Here is a 24,447-nt window from a genome sequence, read left to right on the forward strand (position 1 = left end):
CCCTAACTTCCCAACACGCATCACCTTGCACCTATTGAGATTAACTTCCATCCGGCACCACTCCACCCAACTGTTCACCTGAACTAGATCCTGCTGCAGCTTTAGACACCCTTCGTCGATAGCCAAATAACCCAATTTTAATTCACCATCCTCAAACTTACTGATCGTATTTAGTTTGGAGACACAGCGCGGAAACAGGCCCTTTGGCTCACCGATTCCGCGCAGACCAGCGATCCCCGCATACTAATGCTATCCTGCACACACACATGGGACAATTTGCTTTTATATCAAGCCAATTAACCTACAAACCTGTAAGTCTTTGGAGTGTGGGAGGAAACCAGAGATCCCGGAGAAATTTTGCACGGGTCACGGGGAACCTGGGTCCCTGGCGCTGTGAGGCCCTACATTCCCATTCAGTTGTTATTATTTATCATGAACAGCAAGGATCCCTGAGGAAGGCCAGTGTGTTGATCCACGTGGAAAGGGGAATTGAGTACAGGTGTAGAGACATCTTGCTGTAATTACGTGGGGTGCTGCAGAGACTGAATCTGGAATGTTAAGTACAGATCTGGTCTCCCTACCAGACAAAGGAAATATGTGCAGATGAGGGGGTGGAGCAGAGGTTCCCCAGATTGATTCCTGGCGTTACACACTCACCAATGTAGAGGCTTTGAGCAGATTGAGGGCCGCACCGTCTCCAGTCCAGATGAACGAGAGAGAGGGTCACATTAAAACACAACTGGAACCTTCAGGGTAGACCCTTATGGCTGATGGATGGTGTCTAGAACTGGATCACAGCCTCATAGAAAGTCCGGCCATTCAGGGCTGGGATGACGTTTAACTCTGAGGGCTGGCAGCAAGGTACAGGGACATACATCCCTGCCCTGCACCACTGGTCACAGAATTCCAATCGGAAAAGCATCCCAGCTTTCAGGTTACACAAAAAAGCTGGAGAAACTCAGAGGGGTGCAGCAGCATCTATGGAGCGAAGGAAATAGGCAACGTTTCGTCCCGAAACGTTGCCTATTTCCCTCGCTCCATAGATGCTGCTGCACCCGCTGAGTTTCTCCAGCTTTTTTGTGTACCTTCGATATTCCAGCATTTGCAGTTCCTTCTTAACCAGCTTTCAGGCTCCCGTGTCTTCTCCCAGAAGGTAGAGGACAGTGCGGCCAGGTTGTCAGGCATCTTTGACGATATACTTCCAGCATTCCTGGTGCAACGCATCGTGGGGGGGTGGACTGGATGGGTGGAAGTGCCCAGCCTGTGATGGACTGGGCTGTGTTCACCACTCTCTGCAGACTCAGGCTGACCCAGGCTGAGATGCTTCCCGTCAGACGACTTTATATCGTGCATCCATAGCCAATCGAGAGAATCCTAGTGGACATGTCGAATCTTCCCAGGTTCCTTAAGAAAGTAAATACACTGATGCGCTGTCTTCATCACCCCGTCAGTGTGGAGGGTTCAGATTTCGTCATCAGAGCAAGTCTCTTTGACCATCTAGATAACAGTTTGCACACACACACACACACACACACACACACACACACACACACACACACACACACACACACACACACACACACACACACACACACACACACACACACACACACACACACACACACACACACAAAGAACAGGTCTATGGAAGATAGCCATCTTCTCCTATGCACTACATTCAGTTCTGGTGAAGTGAGAGGTTGCAGATGTCGGCAAAGATTGTGGCCGAGTTGGTAGATGATGCTCAAGGTTTCAGAACTTATCCAGGTGTTTACACCATGTCTGACCTGCTGAGTTTCTCCAGCTGTTTGTTGTTTTGCTCCAGACCAGCATCTGCAGATCTTGTCTCCATTCTCTCTATATATCTCTCTCTCCTCTCCTTCTCTCTCTCCTCTCCCTCACTGCACAACTGCCCCTTCAAACTGCACAAGGCCCCTGCACGATTGGGTGAGGGGACCGGAGCGAGTACAGTTCCCAGTGTAGGGGGCAATAGCTCGGTGGAGCTGCTGCTGTTGCTGCTGCGGTGCCCGGGCATTGCAATGCCGCTCTGTCGGCCGCGCTATCTTTGAGCTTGAATGATGGGAATGCTTCTGCTGTGCATCTCTGGCTATGGCATGAGAGCAGCGCGGAGCCAAGCCTATTTATAGGCTGCACCGTCATGGAGAGCGTCAGGCATCCAATGCTGGGGATATCTGTTTCAGAGCGGCACTTTACCACAGCATGGACACAGGCCCTTCGGCCAAAGTCGCCCATGCCGACCGCGATGCCTCTTTGAGAATAAGGATGAGGCGATTTAAGACTGAGACGAAGAAAAACCTTTTCACGCAGAGAGTTGTGAGTCTGTGGAATTATCTGCCACAGAAGGCAGTGGGGGCCAATTCACTGGATGCTAACGGAATCAAAGAATATGGGGACAACGCAGGAACGGGGTATAGATTTTGGATGTGCTAAAAAATGCTGGAGAAACTCAGCGGGTGCAGCGGCATCTATAGAGCCAAGGAAATAGGCAACGTTTCGGGCCGAAACCCTTCTTCCGACAGCCACGATCACATTGAATGGCGGTGCTGTCTCGAAGGGCCGAATGGCCTACTCCTGCACCTGTTTTCTATGTTTCTCTGCCCATCTCCCCGCACCTGGCACAACCTCCTGGGTACATTCCCTACCCGTGAACCAGCCTTCTTGTTGATTGTGTTCCCAATGATAACGTTCTCAGACACACGAATCTGCGACAATCGCATGTTTAGCCGCGGATCTCGATCAGATACATTCACAATGAATCAATGCACCATTCTGTCCCATCACCCGGGCCCCCATCTCGTTACCCGTTGCAAAGACCAGGGACTCCTAGTCTGAGGTCTGAGATGATTATGTGAAACACAGGTGTCTCTGGTCCACTGCTCTGCTCATCCCTAGGACCGATTAAATCTCTCACCTTCAGCCTGTGCCCTCTAGTATTAGAATCCTCCACTCCGAGGGGGGGGGGGAGAGACTGCGAGTGTTCAAGAAGGAACTGCAGACGCTGGAAAATCGAAGGTACACAAAAATGCTGGAGAAACTCAGCGGGTGCAGCAGCATCTATGGAGCGAAGGAAATAGGCAACGTTTCGTCCCGAAACGTTGCCTATTTCCTTCGCTCCATAGATGCTGCTGCACCCGCTGAGTTTCTCCAGCATTTTTGAGTACCTATGACTCTTGTGAGTGTTCACTTATCCGTGCCCTTCATGATCTTGTACACCTCAATAAGGTCATCCCTCAGCCACCTACACTCCAAACAGTCCCAGCCTATCCAACCTCTCTCTATAACTTATGCCCACAACTAAGTCCAGATAATAATGTCCGGGTCGTGTGCTGACCAAGACCGCTCCGGTTCCCCTCCCCTCCCCTCCCCTCCCTGACCCGTCCTGCCACCAGGCGTGGGGAAGGGGGGGGAGCTTGATCGGATACTCAGCCGGAGGGAAGCGCTTGTCTGCCTGATTGGATTGTGGGCGGGTACTGGTGCCGAGGGGGTTGTCCTCTTACCATGCAGTGTGTGTGGCTGCAGCTGCCGGCCAGTCTCAACTTTGCTGGGGCAGTGGGAGCCCAGACAGGGGGAAAGGGAGAGGAGGACAGGGAGAGAGACAGAGAGTCCGGGCAGGGGGGAAGAAGAGGTTTCAGTCGAGGGATGGCAGTGTGAGAAGGGGAAGGCTGTGTGGATCGCTCCGCGCTGAGAGTGCACACAGTGTGAGGGTGGGGAGGGTTGCAGAGTATGTGAGTGCCTGCTGTGGACCACACTGTACATGGAGCAGAGTGCTGGTGGGCCGGGACCCTCCGTGCGGCACCACGACTGACTGACCTTCACCCCTGGGCATGTTCACCGCTGCCCCTGGGCGCCGCTTGAAGGAAGGACATGGAGAAGTCGAGCAGTGAGGACTCGTCTCTGCACCGCAGCCCGTCCCTGGAGAGCAGGGGCACCGGCCCCCGGGCCGCCCCCGGCCCCCCGCTCACCGGGGGCTTCACCGCCGCCGCCTTCTACGGCGACTCCCGGTCAGGCCGGCGTGGGCCGGTGGAGCTGGGGCTGAGGGATGATCGCTACTCCGCCCCCCGGGGCAGCAAGTACGTGGTCTTTTACCTGGACGTCTCCTTTCTCTTCCTCCTAGAGTTCCACAGGTGCAGCATGGCGGCCGGGTGTCTATGTTGCCTCAAGTACCTGATGTTCGTCTTCAACCTCGTCTTCTGGGTGAGTCCCACAATGGGGGAGTGGATGGAGGGGGGAGAGTGAAGGGGGAGTGATCTGGAGGGTGGGGGGGGGGGGGGGGGGATCTGCGAGGGTCGGGGGGGGGGGGGGGGGGGGGGGACAGAGTTACTGGGGGAGGGGAGGGGGTGGAGTTACCAGGGTAGGGGGTACCTGGAAGGTGAGGGTGGTTGGGGTTGTTGCCTGATGTAACTGATGTTTGTCTTCAATCTGGGTGAGATTGGCGACGGGTGGGGGAGCTTGGGTGGAGTGACTGGGGAAAGTGTGGGTGACTGGGAGAGAGGGTTTTTTTGAGGGGGGGGGGGGGAGTACCTGATGCCTGCCTTCAACCCAGTCTTCTGGGTGAGTCTTGTAAATGGGGGAGAGTGAATGGGGTGCAGGAGTGATGGGGAGTGAGTCGGGGTGAACCCCAGATTTGACCCAGGTCTGCTGTTGATTCACAGTGGTTTCAAGTTTCTGTCACTGCCGATTCAGCGCCCAGTGTGTGGTCACTGTGCGTCCAGTGTCCAGTGCATGCTGTCATGGAATTTCACAGCCCTTCAGCCCACCTTGTCCATGCTAACCATCAGGATTATCTATACTGATCCTTGGACCTGTATTAATTTCACATCCCTCTGGGCCTCTTCAACAAAGTACTTGTGCAAACACTTTTTCAAAAGTTGTAATTGTTCCTGCCTACTCTGGCAGTTCCACATACTCCTCGCCCTCTGTGTGGAAGACTCAACCCCTCAAATATCCGTCATACTTGGCCCTCTCACCCGCCTCTGCCCTCTAGCTTTCGACGTCCCACCATGAGACACTTGGTCCACCCACCCTCTCTACGCTTCTCAAAATTTTATACACGTCTTTGATGTCATCTCTCAGCCTCCGTGGCACCGGAGGAAACTGACCGAGCCTATCTAATCTCTCCTTGTAACCCAAGCCCTCCCGACCTGGCAATGTTCTTCTGAACCTTCGCTGCACCTCTCTAGTGAATCTCATCTTTGCTGTCAAGCGGTGATCAGGACTGTGTGGCCTCCTCACCAACATTTGTGCCCCTGTCGCTCACACTCAATGCCTCAGCCAATGAAGACAAGCACACGCGCGCACACACCTCCTCGCTCCCTGTCAACCTGAATTTCCACTTTAGAGAACTGTGCACACCTACCCCCTGTTCACTTGTCCTCTACTAACCCAATTTGCCAACACTTGGTCAGTTGCCATAAGTACGGTTTCATTAGTACAGGTGCCAGGGGTTATGGGGAGAAGGCAGGAGAATGGGGTCAAGAGGGAAAGGTGTCTGCCTTCAATCCAGTCTTCTGTCTTGTAATGGCCCATGCATGACTTTGTGTACCTTCTGCCCAATGGGAGAGGGGAGAGGGGAGAAGAGGGAATGACTGGGGTGTGAGTGGTCCTTGATTAATTCTGCTGCTTTACCGAGGCAGCGTTAAGTGTCGATGGTGGCGAGTCTAGTCTGTGTGATGGACTGGGCGCGCTGTGCCTATAACTCTCTGCAGTTTCTCTCGGTTTTGGGCAGAGCTGGTGCCAGACCAAGCTGGGATGTATCCAGATAGGATGCTTTCGATGTGCATCTGTAGGATGTTGGTACGAGTCGTCCTTCATCTTCAGATTAAGTAGATGCAGGTGCATCATTCATCCCTGTGGGACCCCACTGTCTGAAAAGCGTTTGTCCAAAACCTCTGCTTTCCAAGAGCAATCATTCTCCTTCCTGTGGCCCTCGACCCTACGGCGATGTCCCTCTTTTCACACAGTTTTTCTGCAGCTTTTTAGTGCCTCGCTTAGTCCAATGATGTCACTTTAACCCTGCAAGTGCCCGCTCTGATGGGCCAGAAGTGTCGGGAGGTGTGGAGTTGAGGGTCCCGGTGAAATCCAACCAGGAGCTATGACGCCTTCTGCGAGTGACTGTTTGGGAGTGGACAAAGTCAGCGGTGATTTGTGGCTGATGATTGGGGTTTGTCCTCGTCTCTGTGAACGGGCCGGGTCCAGCCCATGCCACTGTTGCCTCTGGAGTGGGGAAGCTTGGCCAGAGGCACAGAGAGCTCTGGAGAGCAGGTGTCCAGGACCACAGCGTGGTCTGTGATGTTGTCTCCGGCGCTCCCAGCCGCCTCTCAGGGTCACGTGGAGTTGGTGGGAATCGAGATAATGTGACGGTCGAATCTTAGGAGGGATTGGGATTGGTCACAGTTCGGTTGGCATCCTGGTTGTCATGGATAAGTTGGGCCGAAGGGGCCTGCTTCCGAGCTGTGTAACTACTACACCACTCGGCATTCCCGGCAGAGCGTGGATGCAAATCCCTGGGCCGATAACTACTTTATCTCCATCCCATTCTGTCCCTCTCCCAACCTCAGCCCAGTCTCCTGCCCCACCTCTCACAGCCCCTCTCCCAGCTCCATGGTGTAGCCTCGATGGTCTTCCTGTGGCTGGTTGTGGGTCCAGTGTGTCTGCTCCCAATACACCCAGGGTCTTTGCAGGGACCCTCGTGGTCTCCGCTGCTCTCTGGTCAGTGGCCTGGCTCGGCCCGGCTCACTGACGGAGCGGCCAGTGCCTAAGCCTGATCCAGCCACTTTCCCGTCTCTGGACTGTACTGAGCCCCACGGCCCTTGAGCAGCCTTTTGTTTATTGTGTTGTGGCGGGGGTCCACCCCCCTGGGCTGTGGAGAAGGGTCGGCAGATCCATGGTGCCACATGGCTACGGGGGGAGGTGTATCAGCCATGACCCTCTGTAGAAAAAAACCTTGTTCCTGAGCATTGTTGGAAATCCCACTGGACCCCAAGGGTGTGAAACCCTGTCCACCCACACCATCGGCAGAATGACGGCAGACAGGCCCCGTGGAGGGGGCACCAGTTTTATGGGGGCTGTTTTGTGGAGCCCGGTTTCTGTGGGGTTCCAGTACTATGGGGGCACTGGTTTTATGGGCTGACTCCCTGTGAAACATCAACTTCTCCAGCATAGCACTTTCAACTTTTATTGAATGATCACACACATTATTTCCACCACCTGTGTGCTGTACAGTTGATACACCTCCATATGCTGTGCTCATCAATCCAGCACTGCCCTGACCCGCAGCATGTACCCCCTGTGTAACATACACACGCAGGCAACACACAGGAGCCCAGGGATGTGAGGCACAGCTTTGACTTTTATTGTGTGAGAAATGATCAGGCGTGACTGTGTCCCGTGAAGTTAATTCAATTGAACAGCGAGTAGTTTGGGCAGCTGTTTCAGCGCACGTTGCCGTGGCTGCAGGGCAGAGCGTGTAGCGTGCCTATTGCCTCCCGCAGCACTGCCTCTCTCCCCTGCTGCCAGCACTCCGTAACTAACGGCCCGCTCAGCACACGGAGCACAGATGGTGAGGCGCAGAGCGAGACGTTACCGACCAGCGAGATGGCGAGGGCCAGAAAATGCTTCCGCCTGCAGCCTCCTGAAGCGAGGCAGGCCCATGTACCAGAGGCTGACAGAGCTCGTGTCAAGGGCAAGGCTGTAAATCCCTGGTCCACACGCCCCCTTCAGGAGTCACCCGGCCTCCACCCTGTCCACTCTCTGCTCCCTCTGATCCTCCCAATGACCCCGTCACGTCCCGTCCCTCACTCGTCCAGTGTTGGGCTTCATTCATCCCTCGCTAACTGTCCATGGGGGGCGGGGGATGATGTGGTGAGCTGTCGTCTCCTAGTGCCTCACCCAGCGACAGCAGTGGTCGCCGATTTCGCTCAGTCAGGATGGGGTACGTCCAGGAGGCCAGTCCGCAGATTTGCCCCCCCCCCCCCCCCCCCCCCCCCCCATGCTGCCTTTTATGAATGTGTTTGCGAGGAGATGTCTATCTTGGGTAACTGCACTGCATTGTATCAGTGCTACACACTGCAACTGGGAGTCATGGAAGCAGGCCCTTCTGCCCACCTTGTCCATGCTAACCAAGTTGGCATCCCAGGCTAGTGCCAATTGTCTGCAATCAAGTCAACCGAGTGCTTTGGGTGGGTAAATAGGGAATCAGATTAACAGGGTGCTTCGTCCTGGATGCTGGCCAGCTGCCTCAAGACTTGTCAGACGCTCATCCAGCCATGTTGAAGTAAGGAGCTGCAATGGTCCCGACCTGAAACGTCACCTATCCATGCTCTCCAGGGATGCGGCGTGACCCACTGAGTTACTCCAGCACTATGTGTCTCGAGGTTTGTGCATCGGACAGTAGAAGTGGAGAGAGCCAGGCTGCTCGCCGTGACTGCTCGTTGCATTTCCGTGTACCTTCGATTTTCCAGCATCTGCAGTTCCTTCTTAAACACTGTGGTGGTGAGATAGATACTTGTTACAGCACCCAGCATGAACGTTATCCCGGTCCATCATGTGCAACCACCGGCCGCTTCAGTTACTGAGAAATATTTAGTTTTAGTTTAGAGATACAGCATGGATACAGGCCCTTCGGCCCAGCGAGCCCGCACCGTCCAGCGATCCGCGCACATTAACACTATCCTACACACACAAGGGACAATTTACACTTATACCAAGCCAATGAACCTACAAACCTGTACCTCTTTCGAGTGTGGGAGGAAACCGAAGATCTCAGAGGAAACCCATGCGATCACGGGTGGAATATACAACCTCGAAACAGAGAGCAACTGTAGTCGGGATTGAACCCGGGTCTCTGGTGCTGCAAGTGCTGTAAGGCAACAACTCTACCACTGCTACACCGTACTGACAGAATTGTGACTCGCGAGGACCTCACCCTTGCCAGCCCTGGGTCTGACCCTGAGCTACTCTGCCCGGGCAACCAGACCCTCGATCCTCCCACAGCTCCACGCTCCTGCCCTCCTGGTCAACCACATTGGCAATTTTGCCATCTTCTACAAATAACGTTATCATCTCCCTTGCACGGTGCGATAGAGTTGGTCTCGGCCTTACAGCTCGTGCAGTGCCGGAGAACCGGCTTCGATCCCGACTATGGGAACCTCACTGTTTCCAGTCACAAAACCCCGTCAACTATCACCCGTGCTTCTGGCCTCAGAGCCAATGTGGATCCAATATCCCTCGTCCTTGGATCCCAAGGGCTTTGTTGTTAACCAGCATGTCATGTCAAAATCCTTGCTAAAACCATATACACTACACAAAGCCTCGTAGACACCACTGTTGTATCTGCCTCAACCACCAGCTCTGGTGGCCCATTCCAGGCACCCACTACCATTTGTGTAAAAGAAAAACACACTTGCCCCGCATATCCCCTTCAAACTTTGCCCTGTCACCTTAAAGCTATGCCCCCTATCCTTGCCCCTCACCCCGCACTGAGACGGGTTCTTGTCCTTACAGATGCTGCCGACTTGTGCAGCCGCCGGAGCAGGAATCGTTCAGTGACCCGATCGTCCGTGACAGATTGTCATCCCGATTCGGGCGGACTCGAGGGAGTAGTTCCTCGTAACCCAGTGATGTCACATTGATTTGATTTCCCAACCTGACTGGCAACTAATTTGCATTGTTCACATTAGCCATAACGTCTCATTTCCAAATTTACAGTTCAGTGATCTAATGAAACTTTCCGACTCGAGGTTTCCCCTGGAATCAGACTCTCGGGGCCTTGGGCAACGTAGCATTGTGGAATGTTGAGACCAGGCGACCGTTACAAACTGCTCTTCTAGGTGTATGTGTATGCCTGGCAGTAATTTTGTCAAAATAATGTTTTGTTCTTTCAAACATCTCTGAAGACTGAAGTGTCAACGGAATGTGGTGCATTCATGCAGAGAGTCCTGCTCCTAACTCATCAGGAAATATAGTTGCATTTTTGCAGATGATGTGAATTAAATGACTTGATCTATAGCGACACAATTCCAAATTAATTAAAATAATGCTAAGCACTTTCAGTTTCGGATGGTAGTCGCTTTAATGCAAGGAGCAGAGATGGAGAAGGGTGGGGGGGGGGGGGGGGGGCATTTGTCAACTATGCCCAAGAGTATTCTCCGATAGAACTATCGGAAAAGGAGCCGTACCTGACCTCGGGAATGAAACCGTGCAGGAAGGCAAAGTGTTGGTGGGTAACACTTTGGGAGCGATGACTGTGGTTCCGAAAGCTTCATGGAAGTTATGGAAAGAGTGAAGGTTGGTCCTGGTGAAAGAGCGGGTGCTCCAGGGTAAAACAACACCAAAGTCTTTTAAAGGGGGTTATTGGGGAGTTAACCTCTGCTGGGGCGGTGGTTGGTCAATGGTTATGCTGCCAGCCCCGTGGTTAGTCCTGGCAGGGGGAATCGCTGGGGTCAGTATTTGGTGGAATATCCCCCCCCCCCCCCCCCCCCCCCCCCCCCCCCAGTTTGGGTTTTGGCCACAGAGCTGATTCCAGCGGTGAGGTGAGAGAGACAGTTTATCAGTTTCAGACTATCAGTTTATTATTGCCATGTGCACCGAGATACAGTGAAAGCCTTTGGCAAAATAATACCATCGCGAAGCACACCAGGGTAGTGCATGGATGTAAAACGACCACAGCGTGGGATATAATGTTACAGCAAAAGACAAAGTGGAGGGAAAAAAAAATGCAAGGGCAGTAACAAGACGGGCTGGGACATCAGGAATTCAACCCGTGCGTGTAAGAAGTCTGTTCAATAGACTGATATTGGGATAGATGTTGTTCCTGTATCTGGTGCTTTCCTGGAGTCGGGCTGGGGGGCAAGTGGTCGATGATGGACCGGGTCTGTATGATGGACCGGGCTACATTGCAACTCTCTGCAATCTCGTGCGGTCTTGAACAGAGACCAAGCTGTGATACATTGAGGCAGCATATGGTGCATGTGTAGAAATTGGCAGTTGTTGGAGAAATGCCGAACCTCCTTAGCCCATGATCTGAGTGGCCGGCTAATTCTGCCGTCTGTTCTCAGGGTGGTGCCCAGTGGGACGTGTTCTAGAGCTTGGCGTCACGTTCCTGTGCAATGTCGAGGTACTGGTCAGCAAGTCCTCATCGCTCAGCCCAGGGAAACTCGGGAGGAGGCTGTCGAGGGTCCTAACATTTATTTCGAAAGGACTAGAATACAGGATACAAGAATGTAATGCTGGGGTTTTATAAGGAGCTGGTCAGACAGTATTTGGAGTGTTGTGCAATTTTGGGCCCCTTATCTGAGGAAGGATGTGGTGGTGCTGGAGAGGGTCCAGAGGAGGTTTACAAGGATGATCCTAGGAATGAGTGGATTAACATACGATAAGCTTTTGACGGCCTCTAGTTGCTGGAGCTTAGAAGGATGAGATGGAACCTCATTGAAACATCAAATTGTGAATGGCTTGGATAGAATGGATATTTCCACTTGTGGAGGGGAGTCTAGGACCAGACGTCATAGCCTCAGAATAAAAGGACATTCCTTTAGGAAGGAGATGAGAGGAATTTCTTTCATCAGAGGGTGGTGAATCTATGGAATTCATTGCCACAGAAGGTTGTGGATGCTGTCAATTGATATTTTAAAGGCAGAAATAGATTCCTGATTAGTACAGGTGTCAGTGGTCGGGGGGAGAAGGCAGGAGAATGCTGTTGAGGGGGAGGGTTAGATCAGTCATGATTGAATGGCGGAGTAGACTTGATGGGCCGAATTGCCTAATTCTGCTCCTATCCCATGAACATGAAACGATGGGAGGGGGATGGGGGGGATTGGGGCAGGGTGGGGGGGGGGGGGGGGGGGGGGGGGGGGGGGGTTTTGGCAGCAGAGACAAGTTGAGAGAGTGCAGCCCATCAGACGGACTACCCCACCAGGGACTCGCATCTGTGGTCACTCTGCAGGCTCACTACACTTGTTTCCAATTACCTGAGCAGTGAAACTGCAATTATTCAATAAAAGACAGCAGCTAATGTAGCCCAGCATCCAACTCTTGGAACATCTTCTGTGATGGTAAAGTCTGGAACAGCTTAATAAAAGTTACAGTGCAAAAGGAATGTTTTTTTATAAACAGACGCAGTTGGTTCAAGATGCTGCCCACATTTCCAGCTGTGAACCCTGCCTCATTGTAGAACCAAGGAAGGACAGATGCTGGCTGGTGTGCCAAGGGAGGGCACAAAGTCAAGTCCAATAGATGGAGCAAAGGGGGAAACTACAGAGTGCAGAATATAGTTCTCAGCATTGTAGCGCATCAGCTCCATAGACTAAAAGTCTGCTATGCGGTAGAAGCGAATAAGGCTTATGGAAGGACCGCTCAGAAGCTGATGGGTGAATGAGGAGTGCTGTTGTTAATTTATGGGTGCAAGGACTGTCGGGGCCCTAAACTCTTCAAAAAAAAAAGCAAACTTGGGTAAATGATGTCGGGATCCTGCTTCAGACCCGTCTCATTGTTGCTGCGCCTGTTCCAGTAGTTGTGGTGCACAAAAATGCTGGAGAAACTCAGCAGGTGCAGCAGCATCTATGGAGCGAAGGAGATAGGCAACGTTTCGGGACGAAACGTTGCCTATCTCCTTCGCTCCATAGATGCTGCTGCACCCGCTGAGTTTCTCCAGCATTTTTGTGTACCTTTGATTTTCCAGCATCTGCAGTTCCTTCTTAAACACCAGTAGTTGTGGTGATGTTTGGGACTGTTCACACTGGGGTGTGGGTCATTGGGACAAGGCCACTATTTGCAGTCTGTCCCATGAGCTCCTAAACCTGGGGGGTGGGGGGGGGGGGGGGGGGGGGGGGGGGGGGGGGGGGGGGGGGGGGGGGGGGGGGGGGGGGGGGGGGGGGGGGGGGGGGGGGGGGGGGGGGGGGGGGGGGGGGGGGGGGGGGGGGGGGGGGGGGGGGGGGGGGGGGTGACTGTAAACAGCTTCTGGGAGTTACCCTAGAGCACAGCGCAGGGTTCCTTCCCCACAGTTCACTGGCCAGCTCCCCTTGTACAACAGTCTGGCAGGTTCTTGGCTTTTACCATCAGAGAGTCATCTGTGGAGTTGCCACAGAATTGGAGATTTTCACATTTGCAGAAGGATGGAAATGTCCAGTGAATGCTCCATAAATCACACCGTGCTGACTGTATCTTGCCAGAAATCGGTTGCGTTCAGGCTACAGAGGCTCTCCCAAAGTGCCCGGGGCAGCAGCCTGTCCCATTAAACAGAGACTACCTTGGACATCCGCTCGGGCACTGCAGACAAGAGGGGGGTTTCTCAGTCCCGCCCCCGAAACCTGGAGCACTTGAAACAATCCATTTGTTGTCAGGACTTTCATATGAAGAAAGACTGGATAGACTCGGCTTGTACTCGCTAGAATTTAGAAGATTGAGAGGGGGATCTTATAGAAGCTTACAATATTCATAAGGGGTTGGACAGGCTATATGCAGGAAGATTATTCCCGATGTTGGGGAAGTCCAGAACTAGGGGTCACAGTTTAAGGATAAGAGGGAAGTCTTTTAGCACCGAGATGAGAAAATCATTTTTTACACAGAGAGTGGTGAATCTGTGGAATTCTCTGCCACAGAAGGTAGTTGAGGTCAGTTCATTGGCTATATTTAAGAGGGAGTTAGATGTGGCCCTTGTGGCTAAAGGGAGCAGGGGGTATGGAGAGAAGGCAGGGATGGGATACTGAGTTGGATGATCAGCCATGATCATATTGAATGGCGGTGCAGGCTCAAAGGGCCGAATGGCCTACTCCTGCACCTATTTTCTATGTTTTGCTTGAGGTTCATGAAACATTAGGTTGGGACAACCCAGTGGACCGGCTAAGGCATAAACCTGCTGGCCAGTTGGCCCTGGGCTGAGGGTAGTTGGTCAAGTTGGACCATCGGTGGGAGCTGGGACCAAGGAGTGAGTGGCTGCCGTGACCCGTTCATCCAGGATTCTGGGCATTGCATCACGCTGCCATTTAGCGCCCACTCCACTCCTCGTGACAAGGTGGGGGTGGTGAGATATGGTCAGCATCTATTGAGATTTCTGTTTTAGGTTGCCAGTGATGGTCAAGCCAGTTATCAGTCAGTGAGTTATTGAGTTATCTGCTGTTCCTACAACAGACAATCGATGCTGATGGGGTGAGAGGGCTGGTCATGGCACAAGACACGTTGGGTATCCTGACTGCTTTACAATATTACCAGCGCTGGGAAGCAAAAATTACCTCTTTTATTTTAAATCAAAATCTTTTTTATTTAGTTTTCAGGACATAACAAAGTGCAAAGTTGTCTATTTGCTACAGACAGAGTGTACGAAAAGAATAAATAAAAAAACAACTTATGCTAACATATAACAAGACAACAACAATAAAAGAAAAATGAGATACCAAAAATAATCCCTCCCCTGTCACTGCCAGTGAGCATATGCAAATATCAGCCTGTCACAACAATAATCCACGATAAATGAATGGGTAGACTGTTAAGCTGTTAAACTGTGCTTGATGATCAAGCATTTATAAAGTCTGGAATGCATTTAAAAAAGGTCCCCACGCTTTCTGAAACCTTCCTTTTGAATGTTGAAGTGAGTACCTGATTTTACTTCTGTGTACCTGAATGGTAACATCGTTGTTTAAGAGAGAGCTGTTCGGGCTCTTGCTGTGTGTTGAGGGAGGGGTGGACAGGTCTGTGTGTTGGAGGTGTGTGTGTGGACCAAGTCTCCTGTGTTTAGGTTTAGGTTTGTTGTTGTGTGTACTGAGGTACAGTAAAAAGCTTTATTTTGCTTGCTGTCCAATCAGATCGTATAATAGTATATACAGTATAAACTTAATAAAGTCAAACTCGGGAACAATAGGTAGAGCAAAGGGGAAGATAGAGAGTGCAGAATATAGTTCTCAACATTGTCAGTTCCATAGACAAAGTTCAATGTCCACAATGGGGTAGAGGTGAATCGGACAGTGCCCTAGTTTATGGAAGGACCATTCAGAAGCTTGATAACAGAGGGGAAGAAGCTGGTCCTATCGGGGGTGATTTGGACCAGGTCTCGTGGTGATGGGTGAATGAGGAGTGCTGGCGTCATTTTGTGTGTCAATGTGTGAATGGGCTATCGGACCCTACACTCCTCACAAAAAGCAAACGTAATCAGGGGAAACGTCTTCCAGTCGGTTGCCTTGAATGTAGATTGTTTCCAACAAGTTCTCCCCTCCCCCAGTGCAGAATATTTAATCTCTCAGGAGCCACTGTGCCTCTATCCTTCATCTTTATAAATAACCTCAGCAATCACTGTTTAAAAAAACCTCTGAAGAAAGCTCTGACCAACCTGCGAACTGTTCCAGACCCTGCAGTTTACCACTGATCGGTCCTCCGCCGAACATGCTGACCTTTATGCTGACCATCTGCTGACAATGCACTGACTAACATACTGACTGGTATGGGGACCGATGTGCGGACCATATGCTGACCAGTGCTGAACATAAACTGAACAGTGTGCTGACCATATGTTGACCGTACACTGATCAATGGCCAGTTCACAAGCCAAGCAAGAGGTAAATGTTCAGTTCAACGTTTACTCGAGATCCAACCTTGTGGGCGGAGGGGATTGAGGCAAACTCAGAGTAAGTCGGCGTGTGGTGTACATGGCACCCTCACCCTGGCACACTGCCCAGTGACTGTCTCACCCCAGGCATTATCCTCGATGGTCCACACTATATATATGGATATGTGTCAAATCTGTAAATGGGACTAGCTCAGATAGACATCTAGGTCAGCATAGGTGAGTTGGGCTGAAGGGCCTGTCTCTCTGCTATATGACCCTATGACTGGGCAACCCCTGGTGCCTTCCACTGTGGGAGCTGACTCATTTTACTCAGTGTCTGCCTTTTTCCAGTCTCGCCCTCACAGCGATGAATATTTCCCTCTGATGTTTCTCGCTGACCGACTCTGGCCAGCAACTCCCACAAAGTTGCTTCAGTCACTTCTGGCCTCCTTGATGTGTTTTAGCCAATTAATCTGAGCCTTGGGGAACATCCTGGAAACAGTAAAGAGGCAGAGTTAATAGTTATTTGGACAAGTGTGGATTGATCAGAGAAAGCTAGCGTAGATTTGAGGATATATTATGTCCACGTAACTTGCTGGAGTTTGTTGATTGAAAGTTCTTGAAAGACCAAGAAGGGAATTGCTGTTGATGTGGTCAATTTGGACTCCAGAAGTCATCTGATCTTAAACAGTAGGGATTGGTAAAGCAAGGACTATGAGGGAGAGTCAGCATGGCTTTGTAATGGGGATATCCTGCTCTCTATCTGTAGATTAAGATTGTTGTGGAGGTAACCAAGGAGGTTGACGAGGGGAGTAGGTGTTAACAGTGCGGACTGTATTAAAGTATTTGACAAGGTCCTGTAATGGTCCCCAAGATTAAGGTGCACGTGATCCAAGGCAAGCTGGATTCTAAACTGGCTTGGTGATGGAGGCGGAGGGTGGAAGGATGCTTTTCTCATTGGAAGTCTGGCGTCAGTGTAGTCCCAAAGAAATTGGTGCTGGGATCTTTGTTATCTTGTGACTGTAGTTTTACAGGTGAGATGCAAGTTGGTGATGTTGCCCAAGGCTACACAGCAGGATATGAAAAGTTGGGCAGAGTGTGAACAGATGGAATTTATTTTCGACAAGTATACCTGGAGAGTTTGGGAAGTTAAATCAAGAAAGGACATGGTAATGTTGATGAACAGAGAGACCTGTGGTGTTCAAGTCTACAGGGTAGGGACCTGGTGGAGGGCACATAGGAGGGTGGGGGGGGGGGGGCAAAAAGGGGGGGGGGGGGGGGGGGTGGGGGCTTTGTTGGGGGGGGGGGGGGGGGGGGGGGGGCGGGGGGTGGGGAGAGGTGGGGGGGGGGGGGGGGGGGGGGGGGGTGGGGGGGTTTGGGGGGAGGATATAGGCAATGGACCTGCCTACATGGGTTGGGGTACGAAAAGCTATGTTGCAACTTTCCAATTGCCGATAAGACTATTCTGTGGATCATTGTGGTTCTGGTCTAGCAAGGCCTAGAAGGGTAGGGACCTGGTGCAGGCAGATAGGATAGGGGCAAAAAGGACAAGGGCAGAAAGGACATCAACAATAAAGCAGAGCTTGTTGGAGGAAAGGCGGATATGATTTAATGCAGAGAGCTGGGAGGTGACGGGTTGTGGGAGGAAGGAAGGGGGCAAAGTATTCGAGAATGAAGGCATCTGAACTTTGAATGGTTGCGGGAACAGAGGCAACTGCGGGATTGTCAGCACCAGTCAGGACAGCTTAAAATAGGAAATATGCATGAGGCAGATTATTCTGGGATCTATCATTGGAGACAGAGCACAACAAGGGGACCGTCGCACTGAACCCCCAGATAAAACTGGTCAGCCTGTGGAGGATTGTGTTCAGTGGGAAGGGGCAGGCGGTCGTCTGGAGTGGAGCCCTCTTCTGCCAGGCGCCTTGACCCACGAGTGGCCAGCTCTGTGGACATCCATGCACGGTGCAGCCCCAGCCCGGTGCAGGCGTGCAGCACGTCGCAGGTCTGCAGCAGGGTGCAGCGGCCGTCCCAGCCTGGCTCGGGGATGCAGCTGCCTGGTCTCATGTTTCCAGCTATGCCAGGATCCCACCAGTTAACTGTCTCCATGGGAAGCGTGTGTGAGCAGTTGCTGCCTTGTGTCGGGCTCCTGATGTGAGGCAGCTGTGACAATAGTCAGCCCTGATCCCACCAGGGGCTGGGGGAGGGGGAGCACAGCGCGTCTCCTCGTTGCTCCCCCAACCAGTCCTGGACTCGTTCTGTGAGGGGATTCGGATCGCAAAGGGTGGTGGGTGTATGGCACGAGCTGCCAGAGGAGGTATTTGAGGCAAGTACTATAACAATATTTTAAAGGCATTTGGACATGTACATGGACAGGGAAGTTTTAGAGGGATGTGGGCCAGATGTTGGACTAATGGTGGGAAGGCAAATTCAATGCTGGCATTTATATCAAGAGGCCTGGAATACAAAAAACAGAGAATGTAATGCTGGTCATAAGGAATAGGAGTAGAATTAGGCCATTCTACCCATCAATGCTGAGGTTCTATAAGGCGCTGGTCAGGCCACATTTGGAGTGCTGGTAACAAACCTGGGCCCCATATCTGAGGAAGGATGTGCTGGATCTGGAGAGGGTCAGGAGAAGATTCCAGCAATGAGTGGGTTAACATATGATGAGCATTTGACAGCACTGAGCCTCTACTCGCTGGAGTTAAGAAGGTTGAGGGGGGGACCTCATTGAAACTTACAGAATAATGAAAGGCACAGATAGAGTGGAAGTGGAAAGGATGTTTCCACTGGTGGGAGAGTAGGGCCAGAGGCCATAGCCTCAGAATTAAAGGGCGCTTTTTTCGAAAGGAGGTGAGGAGGAACTACTTTAGTCAGAGGGCAGTTAATCTGTGGAACTTATTGCCACAGAGGGTTGTGGAGGCTAAAGTCGGTGGATATTTTTAAGGCAGAGATAGACAAATTCTTGATTAGAACAGGTGTCAAGTATTAGCGGGGGTGGGGGGGGGAGGCAGGAACATGGGATTAGGAGGCAAAGATCAGCCATGATTGACTGGCAGAGTAGACTTGATGGGCTGAATGGTCTAATTCTACTCCTATAATTTGTGACTAGTGTAGATGGAGCATGTTGGTCAGCATGGAGGAGTTGGGCCAAAGGGCCTGTATCTGTGCTGTGTGTGTGTGAGTCACCACCTTGCAGTGATCCTGTCCCTTGTGCCTCACAGAACATGCAGGGAGGGTCTGCATGAGGGGGTTACCCCTCTCCCCCCCCCCCCCCCCCCCCCCCCAGTCTCCGATAGTCCTGCCCTACCACTGAGCCACAAAGTGCTAGAGTAACTCAGCGGGACAGGCAACATGTTGTGTTCAAGAAGGAACTGCAGATGCTGGAAGATCGAAGGTACACAGAATTGCTGGAGAAACTCAGCAACATCTTTGGAGAGAAGGAATGGGTGACTTTTTGGGTCAAGGCCCTTCTTCGGAGTGAGAGTGAGGGGGGAGAGAGAAACTAGAGATATGGAAGGGTAACGTGTGAATCCAACAGATAAGTGTAAGATGTGAAATGCAAGTGGTGTAAGATTTCTGAAGAAGGGTCTCAACCCGAAACGTCACCCATTCCTGCTCTCCAGAGATGCTGCCTGTCCCGCTGAGTTTCTCCAGCATTTTGTGTCGACCTCAGATGTGAAAAGGTCAGGCCCGGTGTGGATGGGACACGAGTGGTCGCCGAGCGGTCACCCGGTGAAGGAACGATGATGGATGCGTGATCAGGGGGAGGGGGGGGGAAACTGTGGGTGGAGGTGCTGTTGGCGTCGTTGCCCTCCTATCCCTGTGGGATGGGTTTGGAAGGTGCGGTGGTGGATTTTGTAGACCGTTCCATCCCCAGTTACAGAGGCCGTGGGTGAAGGGGTGCATGGGCTGTGGGGCTCTGTGCCCGTTACAGAGTGGGCTACGCCTTGTGAGATGCTGGCTGAGATTGAGTCTCCATTCCACCCCACCTTCACCACCTCCCCTGACATCCACCCTCCCCTCCCCTCACCCCTCCACCTTAACCCTGGGGTGTTCGGCATTTACATTGATTCCAAAAAAAAAAAATCAAATCAAATGGAACAGTAGTGAATGAATGCTTTAATTTTTTTTTAAAGCTTTGGAAATTAGTTTTGCAACTTGCCTGCCCCGTCTCCTGATGAATGGTGAACAGTTTGTGCCATTGAATCACCCCGATTATAACTCGTGCATCAGAGGCATCGGCTGGTTACTTTCCAATGCCCAGACCTCGTGAATATTAAATATAACTCTGACCTAAATACATTCCCAAACGGATTTGCTTCAGCGTGTCCAGGAGTTGGGACAAGGTCTCGTTGTCGGAGCAAAGGGGTGTTGGGTGTGCTCGCTCTATACCCAGTGCATGTGGCATCAGTCCTGCCTCTCCCAACATGATTCTGACCTGGGATCACTCTGTAATTCAGAGGCTTCAGGGACACACGGTGGAGGCCGACACTGTCCTCAGCCCCAGAGAGGGGGCTGGAAGCAGGGCCCAACATGAGGGGGCTGCGTACAGGAGGGCAGTGGACCAAACTGTTTCCCCCCCCCCCCTCACCCATGGCCAACCTCCTCAGTCCCACCCTACCCTCCCATGACCACCACCCTCCCTCACCCATCCTCCATCACCTCACCGAACCCCTCCATCACCCCTCTCTACCCTCCCTTAAATTCCCCAAAATGCCCCCTCGCCCTCAACCCCTCTACCTCGCCCTCCCCCCTCTACCCTTCCCTCCCCACCTGTCCCCACCACCCCCCAGGCGCCTCCTTGTCTTCCCCCTTCCCCTCCCCGTCAAGAATCCAGAGCCCAAGGTCGGAGGGACGACTGTCCTGAGGTTCAGGAGGAAGGGGAATGAGTGAGAGCGTTTTGTGTCTGTCTTTGGTTTAAACCAGCATCTGCAGTTCCCCCCTACAGACTGTGTCCCGCTGAAGGCCAGCCAACCCTTCTGTTGACCCTACCCCGAGTTCAGGGTCATCCTCACAGACCCTGGGCTCACACAGAGAAGTGCACTACTTGCTCCTGTCCTTTTACCATTGATATCACCATCTCTTTGTGTGTTGTGATCACAAGCAACTGCAGGTGCTAGTGTACAAAAAAAATCACACAAAGTGCTGGAGTAACTCAGCGGGTCAGGCAGCATCTCTGCAGAACCTGGGCAGGTGACGTTTCAGGTCGGGACCCTTCTGAAGAAACCCACTGAGGTACACTCCAGCACTTGGTCTGTTTGTGCTGAGTGGGTTAGCTGAGAATCTCATCAAGCAATGCTCCAGAATAGTGCACTTGTTCCTGTGCCTTCAGTTGAAGGCCCCAGCTCATGTTGAAGATTCTGCTGTGAAAATAGCTCTAAGCAGATAAGGAGAGACAGCTGTGCTCAGCCAGGGCACCTGAGCTCACTGCACCATCCCCAGCCCGTACTAAGCTGGGATTAGTTGCTCAATCCTGGCCGTCAACAGATGGAAGACTTGATTCTCCCCCACGTCACCGACACATTGTGGTTGGAGCCGGGACCATGTTGCCTGCCGTGTGCTGTGCTGCGCTGGGCTGGGCTGGGACGTCTGTTCTTGTGGTTTGTGATTCCTCAGCGTCCTTAGTCGAGTTCATTGTCACGTGTACCAAGGTACAGTGAAAAACCTCTTGTTGCGTGCTATCCAGTCAGCGGGAAAAAATACATGATTACAATCAAGCTATTTACATGATAAGGGAATAACGCTTAGTGCAAGATAAACCCAATAAAGTCCGGTCAAAGATAGACAGAGGGTCCCTATGAGGTAGATAGTAGTTCAGGACTGCTCTCTGGTTGTGGTAGGATGATTCAGTCGCCTGATAATAGTTGGGAAGAAACTGTCCCTGAATCTGGAGGTGTGCGTTTTCACACTTCTATATCTTTTGCCTGATGGGAGATGGGAGAAGAGGGAGTGGCCAGGGTGTGACATCCCTCATTATGCTGCTGGCCTTGCCGAGGCAGCGTGAGGTATAAATGGAGTCAATGAGAGGGAGGTTGGTTTATGTTACGTTGTGGGCTGGATCCACAATTTGCTGCAATTACTTGCGGTGTTGAATGGAGCTGTAGGCGACATGCCGAACAACCTAAGCCTTCCAAGGAAGTAGAGGTGTACAGTGTCAGCGCGTCACAATAATGGTCTGTGTTCTGGGCATTCCAGGCTGCGATCCCCAGTGTTGGACCAACGATGCCCAGTGCCCACAGCCACCACAGGTTCCCTGCCACCCCATGGCAGCTCCGCCTGACGACAGCCGGGCACTACCTGCGGCCTCGCCCCCCCACCCCCTCCCCCAAAGGGACCTCCCACTTCAGGGCTCTTGCTGAAATATGTGCGCGTTTAACGGACTGGCTGTGAATCTGTGCACCTTTGGCTTCCCTCCCCTAATGCCCTAGCCGGGCTGACAGGCCCCTGAGTGCTCGCAGAGGGTGGGTACTGGTGCCTCCTGCCACAGGGCAGCATCCCCCCCCCCCCCCCCGTGCCCCCGTCCCCGCTGGATGGAACCAGCAGACCCCGTTGTTAGCGGAGGCTCTGGGTGGATGCGGAGTGTTGAGGGGCTGGGGGATTCCTGGCACTGATTTAGAGGCATTAACCCCCCGATATTAAGACATTCTCTTGACCAGACCTTCGTCTGTGACCTCTCTCTGAAGTCAGGTGGAGCAGGTCATGGTTTGTGTCTCGTTGCTGTGGCGACGATGATTCAAGATGGCGCCCAACCCAGGTGAGTATTTGTGGGCTGGACACAGAAGTGGATCTGCAATCACACACAACAATCTATTTTCAAATCTCTACTCCTACAGCAACATTTCCCACTACACATTATTCCCTAACTCGTGCATCTGTACACAGTGGATGGCTCGATTATAATCGTGGATTGTCATTCCGCTGACTGGTTAGCACGCAACAGAAGCTTTTCACTGTACCTCGGTACATGTGACAATAGACTAAACTAACATCACTCCTTGCCACGTTTCACCAGCTGTCAGATGTGGCATCTCCAGAACCGCAGAGTGAGACGTGATCGCAACCCCCCCCCCCCAAAAACAATCATCTGTTGGATTGGATCTTCCATAATCTGGAGGAATATGCTCAGGTATTCTTAATTGACTGGTTTAGTTCTTAAATCTTTGATGATAATCAGCTCGGAACTTGAAATAGTTTCACGTTAAAGGATTTAACGGGCAGCTTTTATCAATGCATTGGCTGCTGCCAGGGTGCCAGGGTTAGTGGCCCTGAGGAAGCTTTTGGAAGCGTGCAGTCCATGTGCGGCTGTGCCCATGCACATAGTTGGGCCTGAATGAAATTTGCCGCGGTGATTACAGTTAAATATTCCCCAGCTGTGCGCTGTCACAACTGGAGTCAGATTAACGCAAATAAAAAGTGCCTCACAGTTCCAACCCCGCGTCTGTGAGTAGAGGCACAAAGTGCTGGAGTAACTCAGCGGGTCAGGCAGGCAGCATCTGTGGAGGAAAGGAATCGGGACCCTTCTTCAGACTGAGACTGGTTGGTGCCGCGGAGGGGCCGGATGACACGTCTGCTTCCACCAGCCAAGAGCTGGACACATCTGGTCACTGCCCGGCCACAGTGGCCTCTGTGTCCCTCGATGTTGTGGCCTGACCAGGTCTTCATTGGCTGCATGGTTGAACAGTGGTTTACATGGGAGCAACTGTGAGTGGCTGGTAGGGTCGCCAACTTTCTCGCTCCCAAATAAGGGACTAAAGGTCAAATTCCCGACGGCAATTCATTGACCGACTCGGCCGTGGCTGGGTGAATGATGATTTGGCTCAGGTGCTAATCGGCCATGAGAAGGAGGGGTGGTGGTGTCGGCGGTAAACGAAGGTCCGAAGGTCGGACAGCTGGCCAGGCTGCCGACCGATGGGGCCAAGGGCGAGGCGCTGCTGCTGCTGCTGCTGCACTCCATGGGCTGCACTACGTCGGGATGGGTGAGGCAGAGCCGGATGTGGCGCTCTGACCCGACAGTCCCCTCGACCCGAGTCGTGGCAGTCGTATACGGAACAAGGGCGGTCCAAATGGGAGAAACCAATTTAGCCCAAAATATGGGATGTCCCGGCTAATACGGGACCGTTAGCAACAGTAGTGGCTGGCAGTGACCAGTGACTGTCTGACCGGGCATGATGGTGAGTGACCTGGTAACTAACTGACAGGTGAAGGGAATGTTTTATCGTCATGTGTCCCAGATAGAACAATTAAATTCTTACTTGCTGCACAACAGAATATGTAAACACAGTACATAACGGGAGAAAACAAAAGTTCAAGAAAGAACTGCAGATGCTGGAAAATCGAAGGTAGACAAAAATGCTGGAGAAACTCAGCGGGTGAGGCAGCATCTATGGAGCGAAGGAAATAGACAACGTTTCGAGTCGAAACCCAGTTCAGTGTGTTTCTATACACATACACACACATACTCAATAAACAAACAATTATTGTGCAAAAATAAAAAATAGTCTATGGTAGTTCAGAGCTTATTTGTTGTCCTGTTTCGTAGCCTGATGGCTGAAGGGAAGAAGCTGTTCCTGAACCTGGACGTTACAGTTTTCAGGCTCCTGTACCTTCCTCCCGACGGTAATGGCAAAATGGGTGTGTGGCCAGGATGGTGTGGGTCTCTGATGATGTTGGCTGCCTTTTTGAGGCAGAGACCGATAAATCCCTTCGATGGTGGGGTGGTCAGAGCCGGTGATGGACTGGGCAGTGGTTACAACTTTTTGCGGTCTTTTCCGCTCCTGGACGTTCAAGTTGCCGAACCAGGCCATGATGCAAGCAGTCAGTATGCTCTCTGCTGTGCACCTGTGTAGAAGTTCTAGAGAATCCTCTATGACATAGCGAATCTCCATAATCTT

The 24,447-nt window shown here is 52.1% G+C and overlaps 1 protein-coding gene across 1 annotated transcript in view; it reads left to right on the forward strand.

Annotated features, from left to right (window-relative positions):
* Positions 1-3,652: 3,652 nt before the first annotated feature.
* LOC129706283 (tetraspanin-9-like) overlaps positions 3,653-24,447 on the forward strand; it is a 30,741-nt gene continuing 9,946 nt past the window's right edge. The window contains exon 1 of the mRNA XM_055650472.1: positions 3,653-4,215. Within this exon, the coding sequence (XP_055506447.1) occupies positions 3,886-4,215 (330 nt within the window). The 5' untranslated portion in view covers positions 3,653-3,885. The remainder of the gene's footprint in view (positions 4,216-24,447) is intronic.

Source organism: Leucoraja erinacea, chromosome 19 (assembly GCF_028641065.1).
Source record: "Leucoraja erinacea ecotype New England chromosome 19, Leri_hhj_1, whole genome shotgun sequence".
Taxonomy (NCBI): Eukaryota; Metazoa; Chordata; class Chondrichthyes; order Rajiformes; family Rajidae; genus Leucoraja; species Leucoraja erinaceus.